Source organism: Bos mutus, chromosome 1, assembly GCF_027580195.1.
Source record: "Bos mutus isolate GX-2022 chromosome 1, NWIPB_WYAK_1.1, whole genome shotgun sequence".
Lineage (NCBI taxonomy): Eukaryota > Metazoa > Chordata > Mammalia > Artiodactyla > Bovidae > Bos > Bos mutus.
In genome coordinates this window covers 40,997,269-41,016,043 of record NC_091617.1, presented here as the reverse complement: position 1 = coordinate 41,016,043, position 18,775 = coordinate 40,997,269, and the positions used below count along the sequence as shown (strand labels likewise).

Below are 18,775 nucleotides of genomic sequence, written 5' to 3'. Positions count from 1 at the left end.
CAAAGAGTCAGACGTGTCTTAGCAACTAAAACAACATTATTGAACAATGTAAGATTTATGCTCTTATGAATTTAATTTTATGATGAAGAAAAATGTAATAAACAACTTATCAACTGAATATGTGAAGCAATTTCAGATTGTTTTAAATGTTAAGAATATAAAACTGGATATGATAGAATGAGAGCATTTATGTTGGGGAATGGGGCAAAAGTTAGAATTTTAGAAGATATTAATAGAGCACATCTCTTAGTTTGACAGTAAGACCAGATTCCTGAAAAGTTATCAGGTTAAAATTACCTCTTTTCTCTCCTTATCAGTTTAGAAAGGATCAGCAACCTTAACATATTAACAACAAATGAACATTAAGAGAGCTTAATATTAAAAACTAGTTTGGGCTCAGGAAGTATCTAGTTATCTAGAAACTGACTTTATCCCTCTGCAAAAACATATAAGAGACTATTTTACTATAAAATGAGACTTGTAATTTCTTTCAAGACATTTCCTAATAGAGGATCATAGATTTCTATTCAGTTCAGTTCAGTTCAGTCGCTCACTAGTGTCCAACTCTTTGCGACCCCATGGACCGCAGCACGCCAGGTCTCCCTGTCCATCACCAACTCCCAGAGTTTACCCAAACTCATGTCCATAGAGTCGGTGATGCCATCCAGCCATCTCATCCTCTGTCGTCCCCTTCTCCTCCTGCCTTCAATCCTTCCCAGCATCAGGGTCTTTTACAATGAGTCAGTTCTTTGTATGATGTGGCCAAAGTATTGGAGTTTCAGCTTCAGCATCAGTCCTTCCAATGAACACTCAGGACTGATCTCTTTTAGGATGGACTGGTTGGATCTCCTTGCAGTCCAAGGGACTCTCAAGAGTCTTCTTCAACACCACAGTTCAAAAGCATCAATTCTTTGGTGCTATATTTTCTTTATAGTCCAACTCTCAAATCCATACGTGACTACTGGAAAAACCATAGCCTTGACTAGACGGACCTTTGTTGGCAAAGTTATGTCTCTACTTTTTGATTTCTATTACTCACCTTAAATCATTAAAAATAATATTTCTCATAGTGGATATAAGCTCACAAGAGACTGTTTTTGGGTTCAAAGGTAGGGAGGAAGCAAGTGTTTTATCTGTGCCTGGGTGACAGGTTTTAGGGCTTTAAGAAGTCCCATTTCAAGTGTCTTCTTGGCTATAATCACGAAGTTGTTTTTTTAATTTTTTTTTTTTTTTTTAAGTAAAACAACTTAATCTGCTCTCAGAAGGTAGAGGTCAATTGCTCTGAGGAGACAGGATAGTTGCCTAAAGATTAACGCTCAGAAAGTGGTGTCAGAAATTAGACGATCCCCTTAAAAATAGCCCTGGAGTTAGTCTAGGCTAGTTCCATAATTCACCAGTGGTAGCAGAGAGATGCATATGCTGGAAAACAAAAGATTAATTAAAAAGCCTCAGTAATTGGCTGCATGCCCAGATGTTCCTGAGGACTCTCCCTGACTAGTATAGTATGTTAGGCAGGGTCAGCAGGTCTTGCACAGGACTAGCCTGAAATTGGGATATTAGAATATTTTAAGATGATACACTGAGCTCAGGATGCCTCCTTCCCCTGCTGCCTCAAATGATCAATAATGTTTAGAGAAGAAAGCTGTTCCCATCCATATCAAAGAAGATTATTCCTAAGGTAATAACCATGTCTTGGGACAGGAGATCACTATACTGTTGGGGATGGTGGAAAGAGATAACATAATTTCCATTTTGTTCTTTGAATGTCATTTCTGCCAATCTGAGTACAGTAGGCACCAGGGGGCTGGCATACTTTGATACTATTAACTGTGGCTCTGGTTTCAATCATTTTGTACTTATCTGACACAACTTTTACAAAAAAATTTCTTTTGAAGATATTCCTTGATGTAGAAAAAAATGGCAATATCTCCTATAGAATAGTACCTTACCTGAAGAGCTTCCTTATAATCTTGTTCCCTTATGCCACCAGGCTAACCTGCAGAAGTGCTGCACATCACCAGCCACTAAGTTTCTTAATATTAGCCCAGGTTGATCTACTGACAGCCAAACCATCTGTGGAACTAATTATAGACCCACAGCTGAGTATGGTTCTCTAAATTCAATTTGGAGCCCATTCAAGTGGGTAGGGGAGAAGGCAATGGCACCCCACTCCAGTACTCTTGCCTGGAAAATCCCATGGATGGAGGAGCCTGGTAGGCTGCAGTCCATGGGGTCACTAAGAGTCGGACGCGACTGAGCAACTTCCCTTTCACTTTTCACTTTCATGCATTGGAGAAGGAAATGGCAACCCACTCCAGTGTTCTTGCCTGGAGAATCCCAGGGACGGGGGAGCCTGGTGGGCTGCCATCTATGGGGTCACACAGAGTCGGACACAACTGAAGTGACTTAGCAGCAAGTAGGTAGGTTGCTATATCTTCTTCTTAAAGACTGTTAAAGAAATTTATTACAATCACCTCAGTTAGGAGACAAACTTTTTAACCCGTTCCTTTCCTTATTGGTGAAATCTCTTTTCCCTGCTTTCATATAGAGAAGACTCCATTAAAACGACACTTCTAGCTACTCTATTTCTCCTCTCTAAATTTATTCCTCTTCATGGGTGGGGAGGACTTCTTTGATGTCTCAGTTTGTGAAATTGAAACAACCTTCTTGGTTCTGCCTCTCTCTCATTGAGAGCCACATGCTTCTTTTTTTTTTTTTCCCCCATATATTTACTTTGTATTGAATTTGTTAATGACACATAGTTTTTGCACTGCCAAACCATGCCTGAGAATTCAAAGAAAGAAATGGTACAATGGACAGCCTCATCCACCCATCATTCAGCATATTAAAACTTGATTCACGTGCACTTCGATAATTCCACATATCTTTTAAAAAGTTGTAACAAGGGTTGGGATTCTTAAGTCTCCTTGCAGGTCTTTAGATTTCTATGCCATTAAATAACTTTTCCCATATATTTATCTCAGTTCCTCAATAACATAACCCCCAACAAAATTTTGCTGGGAAAAATGCACTTTTCAGGGGATTTATGTGGCTCAAGGTCCAAGAGATTATTTGTTAAAAGATTTTTGTTTCCCAAATGATGTCTTCAGATTAACCAAGAATCCTTTGTTTTTCAATCATCCAACCTCTCCTTGGCTGGCTTAGCTACTCACCCAAGCACATCAGAACACAGGCATCCTGCCTGCCACCTCAAGTAACTCCAACATTATTGCCCAGATACACTTTGCAGGTTCCATCAGGTGATTCTGTTCGCTTCCCAGGAGTGGGATTCCTGCATTGACACTTTTATCAAGACTCAACTCCTAGAGGAAAATGCTCCCACAACAGGATAGTTTTACTCACCCATTTGCTTTACTCTTGCCAGTAGCAAGTCTGCAACTCCTACATGTGGCAAAGGGATTTTATTATAGAGAAACCCAGACTCTGCATCAAGTGGTCACATGCCACTTTGAAATATTTCTACCGAAGATATAAAACTAGGAAATTCAGACTATCTCATTAGACGGAAAGACTTTTCAGTAATCCTGGGTAGCATCCTGGTGTCCCTTTTCAGGACTAAAAATTACTGGATGGTTTAAGCTGTAATTATTAAAAACAGAAGTGCTACATCACCTGTCTTTCGCCTCTGACTCTCCAAAATGATCAACTTAAAGACATACCAAAAGATTGATACCAAAGCTAGGCTGGGACAATCACTGCATCTACAGAATACCTAACACCTTAAATGTTTGGGCACAAGAGCATCTGGAATTCTTGTCAAAGATCATGCAAGATCTGTGAAACTTAAGTGTATTTCAGGTTGAGGTTCTGCTCTTACAGCTTTGAATTTGTAAGGACAGGACAGTGACTCCCTTGGCCTGAGTAGAAACTAAACAAAGTCTTTCCACCAGTTTACTATACAATTTAGACCTGATTAGAGGAGGCTTTAGCAGCACCTGAAGTAGAGCCCCCTGCATTTACTGCCCTTTACATTAAAGGCCATTTAGTTCCACTCTAGGGATTGACAAATTCATGAGACATTTCACAATTCCAATGCATACTTCAGGTTACTAAGCTAAGCAATATGCTCTGTAAAAGAACTATTCCAAGTGATAGCAAAAAAAAAAAAAAAAAGCCTTAATATGGAACACAGAAAAAGCATTACCCAAATAACAAATTACTAAAAGAAATAAGATTCTTCCCTCCTACCCCTTTCCCCACTTGGTGACCAAAGTTTGAATTTAATTTGTGGTTACCTCACAATACAACTCAAAGTTTTAAATTATAAATCAGAGCCCTATAGATTTTCCAAGCACATCAGTTGAGAGCAGCATGTTCTAGGAAGTCTAATCCAGCCACAGTCCACCTCAGAGTGTTCCTTATAGATGGGGCACAGGACAGGTTAATTAAGGTCACTTAAATCTTCATCTTTTATTAAAGCAGATCAGAACCCAGATGGCTGACTTTCTGCAGGATTTCTGATAGGAATCCAGTAGAGCTGGTTTCAAGTTTCACATCGATACTTAATAGCTGTAACCTTTTTATCCAGAAGTTGTGATCCACATGAAGTCCACAATGAGTGCAGCAAATCTGAGGTAGTCAACCCTTAGGAAGGCTCAGTATTTCCAGCTTTCTACATGCTTGGTAGTGGACTGCAGGGATGGGTGCGTGTCACTATAGATTTCTGGTGGTCCTTGTGGTGCTTTCCTTGTTGTGGTCAACCTGGCTCCAGGAGGCCTATACACGCCACTAGTCATTGTTGGTTCTGGGGTTTCTGTAACAACTACTGGAGCAGGAGGTACTTGTACTAGAGCAGTTTTATTCCAAGGGCCTGAAGATTTTTCTACACCACCACCACCACCTCCACCTTCTTCCCAATTATCACTTGGATCTTCTCTCTTTTCATCTTCTTCCTTTTCACTTATTTGCATTGCTTGAACTCTTAGGCCGCTGTAATCAACTTCTTTTTGCTCAAATTCTTTCTACTCATCTTCCTCCTTTGTCACAACCTTGGTGGCGGCCCCAGGGCCAGTGGCCCCCAGGCCCGCGGTCCCGCTATCGCCTGGCCGGGTCCCCGCGCCTGCCCCACCGCCCACTGCGTCCGTGGCTCCACTGCTCCCGCCAGCGCCTCCCGCCGCGCTCGCCGCCCGGTTGCTCCGCTCCTTCTTCTTTTTATCTCTCTTGGCGAAGAAGTTGTCTAGGTTCCGCTCCTCCGTCTCAGCCACGGCCCCGGCCTCCTTGGCCCGGATGGGTGGGGCCGGCGGCGGGCCAGGCCCACTGGGGCTCCGAGCTCGGGGTAGAGGCCGGCTCGGGTCTCAAGCTCCTGGGCGCAGCGACCCACATGCTTCTTGAAACCATGCATTCTCATCTGTTCTTAACCATGCAGTAAACCTAGACAAGCAGGATCTCTCCCTGAGGAGGAAAGCTTGAATTCTGGGACATGAATCATAGCTCAAGAGAGTGTTAGCAAGTCCTCTGCTGCTGCTGCTGCTAAGTCACTTCAGTCGTGTCCGACTCTGTGTGACCCCATAGACGGCAGCCACCAGGCTCCGCCGTCCCTGGGATTCTCCAGGCAAGAACACTGGAGTGGTCTGCCATTTCCTTCTCCAATGCATGAAAGTGAAAAGTGAAAGTGAAGTCGCTCAGTCCTGTCTGACTCCTAGGGACCCCATGGACTGCAACCTACCAGGCTCCTCCATCCATGGGATTTTCCAGGCAAGAGTACTGGAGGGGGGTGCCATTGCCTTCTCCGAGCAAGTCCTCTGGCCAGACCTAAACCTTGCCCTCCAAAATTAATATTTCAATAAAACTGCTATGTTTTTTAAAATCTCTGACTTTAGCACATCTATTTCAGCTGATTCCCAACTTGATTGGAGAGCCCCTTAAAACTCCTAAATTACCTTTTTTTTTTTTTTCAGTCCTGTGTCTTTATTAAAGAAAGTTAGAAAGAAACTAGATCTGACAAACAATGGGTGACGTGCTGGCTAGAAGGGAGGGTGCTGGGCTTAGGCCCGGGGGATTCAAGGGCAGACTGATGGCCTGGGAGGGACCAAGAAGATCAGGTCCTGGCAGCAGCTGAGGAAGTGCCCGAGGATGAGGATTCATGGGGGTGGGTGATCAGCTGGTTCTGCAGGGGGTCCAGGGCGGTCCTTGGACCCCCTTTCTTGAGACCACCCTTTCTTGTCTACCTAGATCATCCATTGGTCCTGATCCTGTTCGTTGCCTTCCATGTCCACCTCATTGACCTCTCCGTCATCAGGTGACTCATTGTAGTCATTCATCTCATCCATGTCCTGCATGTCCTCGTCATCCTCTGAGTCCTCTTCACTGTCCTCGTCGTCATCTTCATCTTCCTCTTCCTCGTCGTCATAGTGCTCTGAGGCCGGCTTGCCAATAGGTACCAGGTTGTTGTCTTTCTCTGCAATGCTCTGGAGCCAGGCCTGATGCTGCTGTTCTTGCTGCTGCAGCTCTGTCTCCTCCACACAGGGTCGATCCAGATTAAACCACAGTGTCTCAGTCACACGGGGGTAAACAGTGAGGGGAACAAGGTGGACATGGCTCTCTCGAGGAAGCGGCCAATGAGTTGGAGCGCTTTAATGTTAAGGGGAGTGTGAGCAGGCAGCTCCTGAGGAGGCGGATCAGGAGAATGGGGTTTCTCTGGGGTAGGGAGGGAAGGAGGGACGAGGAGTCCTAAATTACCTTCTAACTCTATTTTCAACTTCTTATCCCAGCTGTCTCAAACTAACTGCCATCTGAAAATACACCAGTAGTTAGTTGTTTCACATGGCAAACTCTCCCATGTAGAAGAAGGGAATGATGACCTCAAGAAAAGAAATGATGGCATTTTTGTAATTTGAGAGCAATCTCAAATTAAACAGAAGTGAAAATGAAGCTGTTGGGGAAAAGGCGGTGGGGGACAGTAGGAGTTCTCATTCTGCCCAACCTGAAGCACTATTTGGAGGCAATGAAGTCCACTTTCAATTACCATATTTAGGAGCAATGCTTCCTACTATTCAGCCTGTCAGTCATCAAGAGCACCAGTTTCCTAATTTTGAACCATCTGCTCGATTTATGGTGGGCTGCTGTCTATGGGGTTGCACAGAGTTGGACACGACTGAAGTGACTTAGCAGCAGTGGCAGCTCAATTTATATGCAGGCTATATATTTTTTCATCAACATTTTCCATTGATTGACTAATGGTTTTTATCTACATAAAAGTATTTACAACTGTCAATGTTAACTGTTTACCTCTATCCACTCTCCTAATCTTTCATACTTTGTTGTTGTTTAGTAACTAAGTCATGTCCGACTCTTTGCAACGCTATGAACTGTAGCCTGCAAGGCTCCTCTGTCCATGGGATTTCCTAGGCAAAAATACTGGAATGGGTTGCCATTTCCTTCTCCATAGGACCTTAACAACCCAGGGATCAAGCTCACTTCTCCTGCACTGGCAGGTGGGTTCTTTACCACTGAGCCACCAGGGAAGCCCCTCTTTCGTACTTACAGGACCCCAATTACTAATGGAAGCAGCAATATGTCCTGCTTTAAAAAAAAAATCCAGCCTCATTTACAGATAGGGTAGCCAGTGAGGTGAAAGAGTCATTAGTTGAGGCTTCTGAGTAAGCTCTTTAAAGAGGACTTATTTGGCAGGAAGACTTATTCTTTTGCCTTGTTCTTTTCTCATCTCTGCAACTTAGGATATAGACAGCATATTAAAAAGCAGAGACATTATTTTGCCAACAAAGATCCATCTAGTTAAGGCTATGGTTTTTCCAGTGGTCATGTATGGATGTGAGAGTTGGACTATAAAGAAAGATGAGTGCTGAAGAATTGATGCTTTTGAACTGTGGTGTTGGAGAAGACTCTTGAGAGTCCCTTGGACGGCAAGGAGATCCAACCAGTCCATTCTGAAGGAGATCAGTCCTGAGTGTTCACTGGAAGGACTGATGTTGAAGCTGAAACTCCAATACTTTGGCCACCTGATGTGAAGAACTGACTCACTGGAAAAGACCCTGATGCTGGGAAAGAGCGAAGGCGGGAGGAAAAGGGGACAACAAAGGATGAGATGGTTGGATTGCATCACCAACTTAATGGACATGAGTTTGGGTAGGCTCCAGGAGTTGGTGATGGACAGGGAGGCCTGGCGTCCAGCAGTACATGGGGTCGCAAAGAGTCAGACACAACTGAGCAACTGAACTGAACTGAGGATAGTTAACTAAGATGGCCATGTGGAGATTCTGAAGACCCTGAAGAAAACCAGGCACTAAGGATAGCAGAGAGGAAAGATGGAAGATGCCTGGACCATGCAGCTGCCACACCAGCTCTGGAATATTTATTCTGGACTCACTGAGATGACAGAAAAAGAAGCCTCCATCTTCAGTCCACTGTTATGTCGGTTTTCTTTATATACAGCAGAACCTAACTGTAGCTTATACTTCCCAGATGGAACAGTAGTAAAGAATAGGCTTTCCAATGCAGGAGGCACAAGAGGTTTGATCCCTGGGTGGGGAAGATCTCCTGGAGTAGGAAATGGCAACTAACTCCAGTATTCTTCCTTGGAAAATTCCATGGACAGAGGAGTCTGTCAGGCTATACTCCATGGGGTTTCAAAGAGTTGGACAAGACTGGGCACACAGCACAACTGGGTACACAGCACAACATAACTCATACATTATGTGGTGAATGTACTAGCTTATACATATATTTCACTTATTTAAATAATACATTCATGTATTGATGACTTACATGACTTAAAGTCATCTTGCTTGCTACTACCGATATGCATGTAACACTATTGGGAACGGCTAATTATCCATAGAATCTGTAAAAATGATCCACCTTTCCCTTTGTTTTGCTCCTTTTGTAAAGAGAAAGTCAAAACGAAGGCAATGCTACCTGAATGTAAACTCCACAAATTTTTGAAGAGCTTTTGTGAAGAAAAGGCATTTGGAAAATATTCCAGTTTAAATAGTCAAGATTTACCTACATATCAGCATAAAATACACTTCACGTTATGGCTGGCTGATACTTATTACTTTACTAAAGGTATCACAAATTTAATAAGATTTCATAATGTGACAATGAAGTTGCAATGACAGACAAAATAACCCTCCATTAGCTTTCTTTAGCAGAAAATATATAATGTATCTAACAAATATACTTACATTTGAAGGTTTAAGTTTATTAATGATTGTTGTTTTGCCACTATTATCCAGCCCAAGGCACAAAACATGAACCTCCTTCTTTTTGAGGCCAAGCAAGCCTGAAAGTCTGTCTAGCAATCCCATAATGTGAGGCAAGGATTCACAAATCAGCTGCAAGTCAAGGGAAAAAAAAATTAACACAGGCACCTTAAATATGGAGAATATAAGCATATGCATACCAAATTTTCAGAATTTAAAGTCAGTGATATTGTGAAAACCATGTCAATGTAGCTTTGCATTTAGTAAACAGAGTTTAAGCTGATTAACAGAAAGGAGTCTTAACTGAAATGCAGATTGGCAGCTAATAACCCCTAGCAACATAGAATAATGCCTTTGAAATAAATGTACATTTCTTATTGTAACTTATAATACTTAAGAACAAAATGTGGTTTACTTAATATCCTATGGAGCCTCCCATTTGTGATACTTGAGAACATCTGCAGCCTTTTCTGGAAATCTGGAAATGTATGGGTAGTGATGTTCACATGGAGCCTGCTGCTAAAATAGAAAGTAGAAGGCAGACCAGAATAACAAAAAAACTGAAATTTTAGGCTGCCTCATTTGAGTCCACTGGTTAAATCTTTTTCTAAAGCTAACCCCATTGTTGCATTTTGCAATAATATGAAGTAATAAATATTAAATTCACCATTTTTGTTTGCTGACTATATTCACTTTAGACAGAAACAAAAAATCCTAATTGATACATTCATCTTAACTTTTCCTTTGTCCTTACATATCTTGGTATTTTTGTAAGTCAACACAAATCCATTTGGGAAGGTTATGTATAAAACACACACATACACACAAACTGAACCTTAATACATTTTTGTTTCTTTGAAATTATAACTTATATGAAATATTCTGTTAAGTATTTTTTAAAAGAATTTTAACTAATGTACTAGTGAAGAATATGAGCGTAAATACCCATCTTACATTTTAATCTCCTTTTCTCAAATACTATAAAAATTTCCTTGTTAATCTGTTCTGAAGTTAATTTGTCCCTGAAGTCCCCGTTCAAAAATCCTTCAAATGCAAACTTTCAAAAAAACTCCATCAGCAATGCAAATGTGTAAGTATTTTGATGTCAAGTAAAATTACTGATGACATATGGCTGGCTATGTGATAACTTTATGGCTATTCATACTGTTAGATTTAGACTTCAAATCTCCCAAAGATACTTCCTTTGGGTAAACCACTATCCCAGTCCCTCAAAACATTAAAATGTGGTGGGAGAAGAGAGATACATACCCCTTTTGGCAGCCCTCAACTGTGGCAGGGACTGCTACAGCAGTAACCACTATATACCTGTATTCCAAACATTTCCTAATACTCTCCAAACCACCATTTTAAAAATTCTCTAAATACTAGTCTCATCTCTATCTAGAAACTTGCCATCTTACAGCTCCTTCAGTATTTTTTATTCCATACCAAAAAAGGCAAGACCATACCTTGAAGGATGTGAGGATGCAGCAACTTGAAGTAAGTTTCCAAGACAACTACATCTGAAAGGGGGCTGCATCATCAGTTTCGGTTAGGCCCCTTCAGGGATCATTATGGACAGAAATTTCAAAACTGAAATTGGAAAATGATGTGCAGAAGGGAGGGTGCAGTGCCCTAACCAAACACAGGGCCACAGTTGTCTTACCCAATGGATGGGTTTCATTTGAGATATTCAGCTTGTGCTGCTTGAATTGACTTTTCTTGTGGTAGAGATTCAAATCTCACTCAATCCATTCCTTTAAATCTCAGCTTAAGCATAGGCATTTGTAGAATCTACTTTAAGTTAGCTTTTTGATATCATCAAACAATTCATACAGATCATTTTAATTTAATTTGCCATTACTCACTATGCTATTAATTATACTAAGCATATTGATATAGTCTTGTATCTTGTTTTTCATTTCTGATAGGATTTTGAATACTTTAAAAATATGACCACTTCTTGTATCATCCCCCTCTGAACAGGGCATTGATTGTTAAAAGCCTGATATCTGAATATTTGTTTTTTCACAGAACTATGGATTTTGATTTTCCGTTCCCTTTTCCTGGATTATCAAACACCTGATGCTTGTCACTGAAATGCTTTGGGACACACAATTTAAAAAAGAAGTCAGCTGTTCTAAAAGATATAATTACATTTATTGAAGTTGCTTTGTAAACAAGTATCACATAGTCTTATATATGCTTCTATTTTTTAGTAATTATACATTTTTATAAATTTACTTTTTGCATGTATGAAATAAGGAAATAAAAGATAACAGTTTAAGTCACTCAATATTCATTAGCCATGTCCTGGGTGCACAGGAGGAAATGCAATTAGAGTCCTAGAGCCATGATTCTCAACCCTGGTTGCACACTGAAGCCAACTAATTGGATTAGTATTTCTGAAGATGGCATCAGGGCATCCGTATTTTAAAGAACCACACAGTGTTTCTGACGTAGAATCACTATTGAGAATGTGAGACTTTTAGAATAAAGTCTAAAATTTCATGCATAGCTTTTAAACTTGTACACAATTTGGCGCCAATCCACCTTTTCAGTTCCTTATCTTACTCTTTCCTCTCTATGCACACCAGACAATCAAATTCCCTTAGCTGTTATCCGAGAAACAGCTTTTTTTTTTTTTTTGGTCGCGCGCGGGGCATGACGATATTAGCTCCCCAACCAGGGATGGAAGCTGTGCCCCCTGCAGTGGAAGCGCGGAGTCTCAACTACTGAACCGCCAGGCAAGTCACAGAAACTGCTTTCTAAAGGACTTTTAAAACTTGTTGCCAGAAAAATCCTAAAGAATTTGGATGCTATCGACAGTTAAGAGCTTAGAAGGTAGGCTATAGGGAGAGAGGAGTTGAGCAAAGGAAACACCGTGAGAGGTACTTTGTAACTCTATAAAAATGTTTTCAGGGAGAATTACAGAACACTCTTCCTAGCCCCAATAAACATTTTCATTCAGCTTTCAGTTTTTGATGGTGAAATTTCAATTACACTTTCTACACAGCAAACAAAAAGGCCCCAATTGGGCAGTGTTAAAATCATCCAATAAAACAAAAATTCACCCAAAGCAGTTCAATGAGTTTTCTGAGCCACCAGCCCACTTTTTTTTTAGTCCTCACACATTAGAAACAACTACACGGAGTGAAAAACATGAAGGAGCAATTCTAAAACTGGTGGGGGCGGGGACTGCAGGCGGCTCCGGACACAAACATCGGGGTTGAGGAGATACCTGCTCTTTGCGGTTAGTCTTGTGGGCCCGGGAGCTGCTGAAGAACAGGAATGAACGCACTCGCTCGTCTCCGTCTCGGGGATGGGAATATGGTGCGGGGGTTCTGGGTACCTTTCTTTCTAGGCCTCCACAGAAAGGATGCCTGGACCAGAGCAAAGCCGCCTCCGCAAGTTGGGTAAAGGGGTAGTAGTCTCTTCCTCAGCCCAAGTATCTGCGGCTGGGCAGGCGCCTAGGTGCGTGGCGTTCCCACGGCAACCGGAGGTTCTTCCGGTCCAGAGCCACGCCTCCTCAGAGGTCTTAGCGCGTCTGCCGCCTTGCTCCTGTTAAACGGATTGACGAGCTTCCCAAAATGCCTGAGGAACAGTGAGGAGTATTAAAGAACTGTGAGCAAGGGTGACGGGTTGAACTGCCGCCTCCTTGCCAGGAACCGCGCAGCCCCGCTGTGGAGCATGATGGGAGTTGTAGGCGCGCGCATAGCCTGCTGGGAGGTGCTTGGCGTCCGCGTGGGCCAAGGGCTTTTCTCTCAGTGCGCTCTCCCCGCCCTTTCGGGAATGTCAGTCTCAGGGATCAGCGTTCCCTGCTGCGTCGGGGGTACAGAGGAGTGTGGATTTCCGTGGAGCACGGGCGCAGTGTGGTGGCGACAACTGCAGGACCCAACTGTGCGCTCTAGGGCGAGGAGTGCAGGGGAATTGCCTCGTTGCCTAACGCATCCACCCTCTTCCAGGCTCTGCGAGGCCTCAGGTCCAAGAGTCCTGGGGAAGCAAAACTGTTCACGTGAGCAGGGAGAGGAGATAAACTCACAGGCATTTTTCGGCAAAGGAAGTCTGCCTGTAACCGGGCTACTGAGCTGTCTGATCTCTAGAGATTTCCATGAGGCATAATCTCTTATGATTAGGTTACAATCCCCAGAAGCAAATCGGCAGCTGGTCCGGAAGGGAATCAGTAGCTTGAACGCTTAAAGTTAGCTACCCTCTTAAGATCCTCTGGAGTTTTACAGTAATGGACTTCCCTTGCGGCTCAACTGGTAAAGAATCTACCTGCAATGCGAGAGACCTGGGTTTGATCCCTGGGTTGGGAAGATACCTGGAGAAGGGAAAGGCTACCCACTCCAGTATTCTGGCCTGAGGAATTCCATGGATCCATTGGGGTCACAAAGAGTCGAAAACGACTGAGAGTCTTTCACTTTCACTTTAGCAAACGGATTCATCTTTGTTGGCCATGAATATGAGATTATTTCCCCCCTCCAACTACCTGGTGTTATGTTTACTACCCGACCTGTTCTTTGGCTTTTCAATTATTTTGGCCTATAAAGTGGATTGCGTGCGTGCGCACTTGCTAAGTCGCTTCCGTGTTGTCCCACTCTGTAACCTGCCAGGCTCCTCTGTCCATGGGATTCTCCAGGCAGGAATACTGGAGTGGGTTGCCATTTCCTTCTCCAATTAAGTGGATTAACAGAGTGAAAAAGAGACTAGAAGGAATTATATATTAATAAAAGTGATAATGGGAGAAAGGTTGTATTTGCATGATCATGAGGTGCTTTTTCTTTTTTTTCCAAATTTTCAAATGTGACTCATTTTTTACAATGGAAAAAAAAAAATGTGCTTCTGGGCTAGCGACTCTGTTGAAAGACAAAAACTAGTAAAACACAAAACCCCCAAAACCTATAGCTGCATATCCAAAAGAACTTATTGACCAAGTCTTTGGGAAAAAATGGAATATGGAAATATATTCTTCCTTATTGTGTGGCCTTAGGCCAAATAACCCTGCTCTGTTGTTCAGCTTCCTCACCTTCAAAAACATTATATAGTTCATTTGGTGGTTTTGAGGAATAAACAGGTAACAGAAGTATGTATGTTTGACACATAGTAGGTGTTCAATAAATAATTTCCTGTCCACCTTTTGTCCTGCAATTTTTATTATATGGATAAGATTTTTAAATGTGGTCCTTTAACTTCTGACTAAATTTTACAGTAAGGTGTTGATTATTTTTCTGTGTGTCTGGATTTTGCAACTCACTTTGATAAAAGTTGGAAGTGAAGTGCTTACAGCCAGATTTGGCCTTCTTTTTTTTTTTTTTCTTAGAGCTAAGCAGAAATCTTATGTTTCAGGAAACTATAGTGGACAGACTTAATTTTCTTGTTTGGAATTGATATTTTCTGCCTCTGGATTGAGTTCTGTTTTTGATTAGTACAAACATTTCGTGAAAACTGGAAATAAAATGGAGAGATGGGATATCCAACTTTTCAGTCAATTTAAGCAGATGACATAATTCTTCTGAAAAGTTAGCTAAGTGAATTTTTAGGGTACATAATTCTCTCACAAAAATTTAGCTAGGTAAATAGTTATCTTAGATATTTGTGGTTGCTGTGTTGTCTTCTTATTATTAGAGTTGAAATAGTGGTATGAAACCCACAGTCTAGTCAATAATCTGGAAAATGCCAGTTTTGAAACTAACAACCTTAAAAAAAGTAAATATTCCATATGGTAGAATCTGCTGTTTTGGTGCTTTGCCAACCCAAACAGATCTCAACAATAAACTCACAGTTCAGCATACAAATTGGTTTCACTTGATTTAAGAAGTTAGTTTGGCTCTCCTCATTATGAGAATGAGAAGCTTTAATAGTCATATTTAATTTTATGAGGGCTACTTAAGATACCTGTTTAAGGAAAGAAAATTTCAAGTACTCTATTACTAGATAAATTTCATACTGGCTTTTGGAACTGTATAGAAGAACTATAAATGAGAGAAGAGTGAGATATGAATATAGCTCTATTCTGATTAATTCATGATAATTTTAATGTCTTTTCTTACGAAGAATTTTAAAAAACTACAGAAAATCCATGATTTGTAATATACTGGAAGATTTTGGAATGAAATGTTGGTGGTCTAAAGCTGTTTGAACAATTGTACATTATTTGTATCTTTGGGTCATCTGCAATTTGTATACAATATTACCTATGCAATGAGCATTTAATTTATTTGAATCTCACAAAATATTTTGCTGATATAAAATCACTACAAAAATATGTACTAATTATTTATAGTGATTTATGTGACTTTCTTCCCTGGTGGCTCAGATGGTAAAGAATCCACCTGCAATGCATGAGACCCAGGTTAAGTCCCTGGGTTGGGAAGATAATCTGGAGAAGGGAAATGGCAACCCACTCCAGTATTCTTGCCTGGGAAATCCCAAGTCAGAGGAGCCTGGCAGGCTATATAGTCCATGGTGTCCCAAAGGGTAGACACAACTGAGCAACTAACACACACATGTGAATTTATGTCTTGATCTTAATATTATTTTGAAAGATTACAGCTGTGATTTTGTCTTCAAAATTACTAATATATCTAAAGAGCATCTAGATTTAATAGACTAAAAGGTAAGTTATATTAAATAATGATCAATACAATAATACAAAAGCCACAAAGTCAACCACCAGAACTGTAACTTTTATTTGCTAATAGATATTTTAATAAACAGGCTTACTCCATCTGTAAGACCCTGATAATGCCTCTTAGGAAATCATAGAAAAATAAAATACAGTAATTAGTAACTTGTACTTTGTACAAAAATCTTATTATGTTGCTCAGCAGATAGGTTTGCTAAACACCATATTCTTTCAGCAAATAGATAGATGACATATGTAATGCAGCTCACCACAAACAATCCCTCATTGAGAGCTGAGCATTCTAAAACACTATAACTTGTAAGCATGCCAGCACATGAAAATTTACATGAAACATATTACAGTAGATTTTTGTAAGATGAAAACAATACCACCTTCAAGTAAGTTTGGATTACTTCACTGTCATAGTGAAGTAGATAATAGGTAGGATTGAAGTTCTATAGTTAACTCCCTCTTACTGTGTCTATCTTTATACCATGTTGTGATGCAACCAGTAAAGAGAACCTGAGTGGAAGGCATATATTGAAGCTCTAAATAGTGATATAATACCAAGGAGAAAAAATGATGCAGTGGTGCTGCACTTCCTTATTCCCACAAACAGATCTTTTCTCCTTTTTGCACGAGTAGATGGGTACAGTACTAAATCCACAATTAATGATAGATAACTTTATGACAAGTTACAAAGAAATACATTTTAAAAATCATTCATGCTTACAGGAAGGAAAAATGTTTTCAGCTGAAGTTTTTCATTAGTCAAATATTACTCTATGAGGGATTAAATGTCTCAACCTAGACAGATGTTAATCTAGGCATTTAATATAAATGTACTACTTAGTATTTAATAAACTTTTTAGGATTTGTGTTACAAAGATTTTTATAACTTAAATTTTTGAATACACTGCAACTGTCAAATCTACCATTTAATATTGGACATGGCCATTTAAATATTAAGTGTTTAATCAAATACATATTTGTAAGTACACATATATATTTTTGGCTATGCTAAAAGAGAAAAAAATAGATAATCTTATTCCATTATTCACAATCTAATTTTACATAAAATCCAAAGAATTATTATGCACGTATAAATTCCAACACACTGAATCACATAAGGTCTATCCAGAAATAAAGCTGCAAGCATAATGAAAAAAATCACACTCCTGCTATAGGATCAGAGAGAGGGCACAATGAAAAAATAACCATATAGCCCATGTGTTTCTCCTAAATGATAGATGTTTTTATGTGAAAACAACAAATAAAAGTATTGTTTCACCAAAAGATTAGAGCCTATCTTTTTTTTTTTTTACAAAAATTCAGATGGTGTGGCAAACCCTCTCAAAACAGTGTTTTGAGAAAATTGACTGCATGAATGTACAGTACACATCGTTTAAGATTAAACTAATTTTTATAGACTTTAAATTAGAATAGCTACATGATGTTTCTGTCTTTTACTGTAATAAATATAAAACATGAAAAGTGTCTATGACATTGACAAGTCCTCAATTTCTACATTATGGAAAAAGGACTCTGTTATCAGCTTCTTTGGAAAACTCAGAATTCAGTTTCAAGTCTTCCAAGTAAGATGTCTCAAAAATATTAAGTAAAAATGGCTTTAAAATATTTTATTCAATAGGTCTTTTTCCTGTGGTCTATTATGTACAAATACCCATTGCCTATGTTTATATATGCATGTATATAGGTATATAAATGGGTGTGTGCATTTCCCCTTTAGAACTACTAACACATCTCTCCTTCAGCCTTTACTCCTTTCCCACTCCCCATATTGAATTTTATCTCCTCTTGGTAAAATGCAACTACTCACACAGTAACATACTTACCTTTCTATCACAAATCTACCAATCTATCTGCATATCACACACTCTTCCTTCCCTCCCATTTTAGTTCTTTGTGTCTCCTCATATCAAAAACTAACCTTCCTACTTATGCCATGAATCCTAATCTACCTCTCAAAGCCATTTCTAATTAAATTCTCTCTTGCATAATCAGTTTCCTCCTTTCTACCAGATCACTCTCATTAGTGTATAAATATGAATTCTTTCTCTAAACATACACACACACACACACACTACTCTTGACCCTACATCTACTTCCAGTTACTCAGCTACTGCCTATTTCTGTTGCTTTCTTATGGTAAAATTCCTTGAAAGAGTTGTTTATAGATTATTGACTCCACCTTCTTTCCTAAAGTATCTTCTAATCCACTTCAATCAGGCTTTAATTTCACTACTTCAAAGAGACTGTCCTTGTCAAAATCATTAGTAACTTCCATTTCTTTATTGTAAACTTGACTTCTTAAAGCATTTAATCCATATGGCCAATTGGATTTTTTGTTCTCTACCTTACCTTACACTCCTCAGGGTCCTCTGCTGGTTTCTAATTCTCCACTTAACTTTTACATTAATACCACCTGGATCTCAGTCAAGGCCTACTTGTCTATCTTACAGGCTTTTCTTAGGTGATTTAAAAACCTTAAATACTACGTATATACTGAAAGTGAAAGTGAAGTTGCTCAGTCGGTGTCCAACTCTTTGTGACCCCATGGACTGTAGCCTACCAGGCTCCTCAGTCCATGGAATTTTCCAGGCAAGAGTACTGGAATGGGTTGTCATTTCCTTCTCCAGGGGATCTTTCCAATCCAGGGATCGAACCCAGGTCTCCCACTGCAGGCAGATGCTTTACCGTCTGAGCCACCAGGGAAGCCCATATATATACTGATGACTATTAAATCTTGATGTCGAGCCCTGATTGCTCCTTAGAACTCTTATGTACAACTGTCTGCTTCATATCTCCATTTGAATACTTAACAGGCATCTCAGGCATTACATGGCTAAAACTAAACTCCTGATTTTTTCCCTCCAAACCTGCTTCTCTTGTACCACCACTGACTATGTTTCTTATTTTCCAAATGTAGAGTTTATCTTTGATT

The 18,775-nt window shown here is 40.1% G+C and overlaps 2 protein-coding genes and 1 pseudogene across 2 annotated transcripts in view; all 3 read right to left on the bottom strand.

Annotated features, from left to right (window-relative positions):
- The window catches only part of ARL6 (ARF like GTPase 6), a 39,536-nt gene extending 26,592 nt beyond the window's left edge, over positions 1-12,944 (bottom strand). Inside the window, exons 1-2 of the mRNA XM_005908348.3 lie at positions 12,424-12,944; positions 9,165-9,314 (exon numbers count right to left, since the gene is read on the bottom strand). Of these exons, the coding sequence (XP_005908410.1) occupies positions 9,165-9,287 (123 nt within the window). The 5' untranslated portion in view covers positions 9,288-9,314; positions 12,424-12,944. The remainder of the gene's footprint in view (positions 1-9,164; positions 9,315-12,423) is intronic.
- On the bottom strand, positions 4,394-5,417 carry LOC138987822 (protein CDV3 homolog pseudogene; annotated as a pseudogene).
- Positions 5,923-6,556, bottom strand: LOC102276528 (anaphase-promoting complex subunit 15). Its single transcript, XM_005908656.3, is given in 2 exon segments — positions 5,923-6,527; positions 6,530-6,556. Coding segments are annotated over 2 exon segments (366 nt in total). The 3' UTR covers positions 5,923-6,188.
- Positions 12,945-18,775: the final 5,831 nt, after the last annotated feature.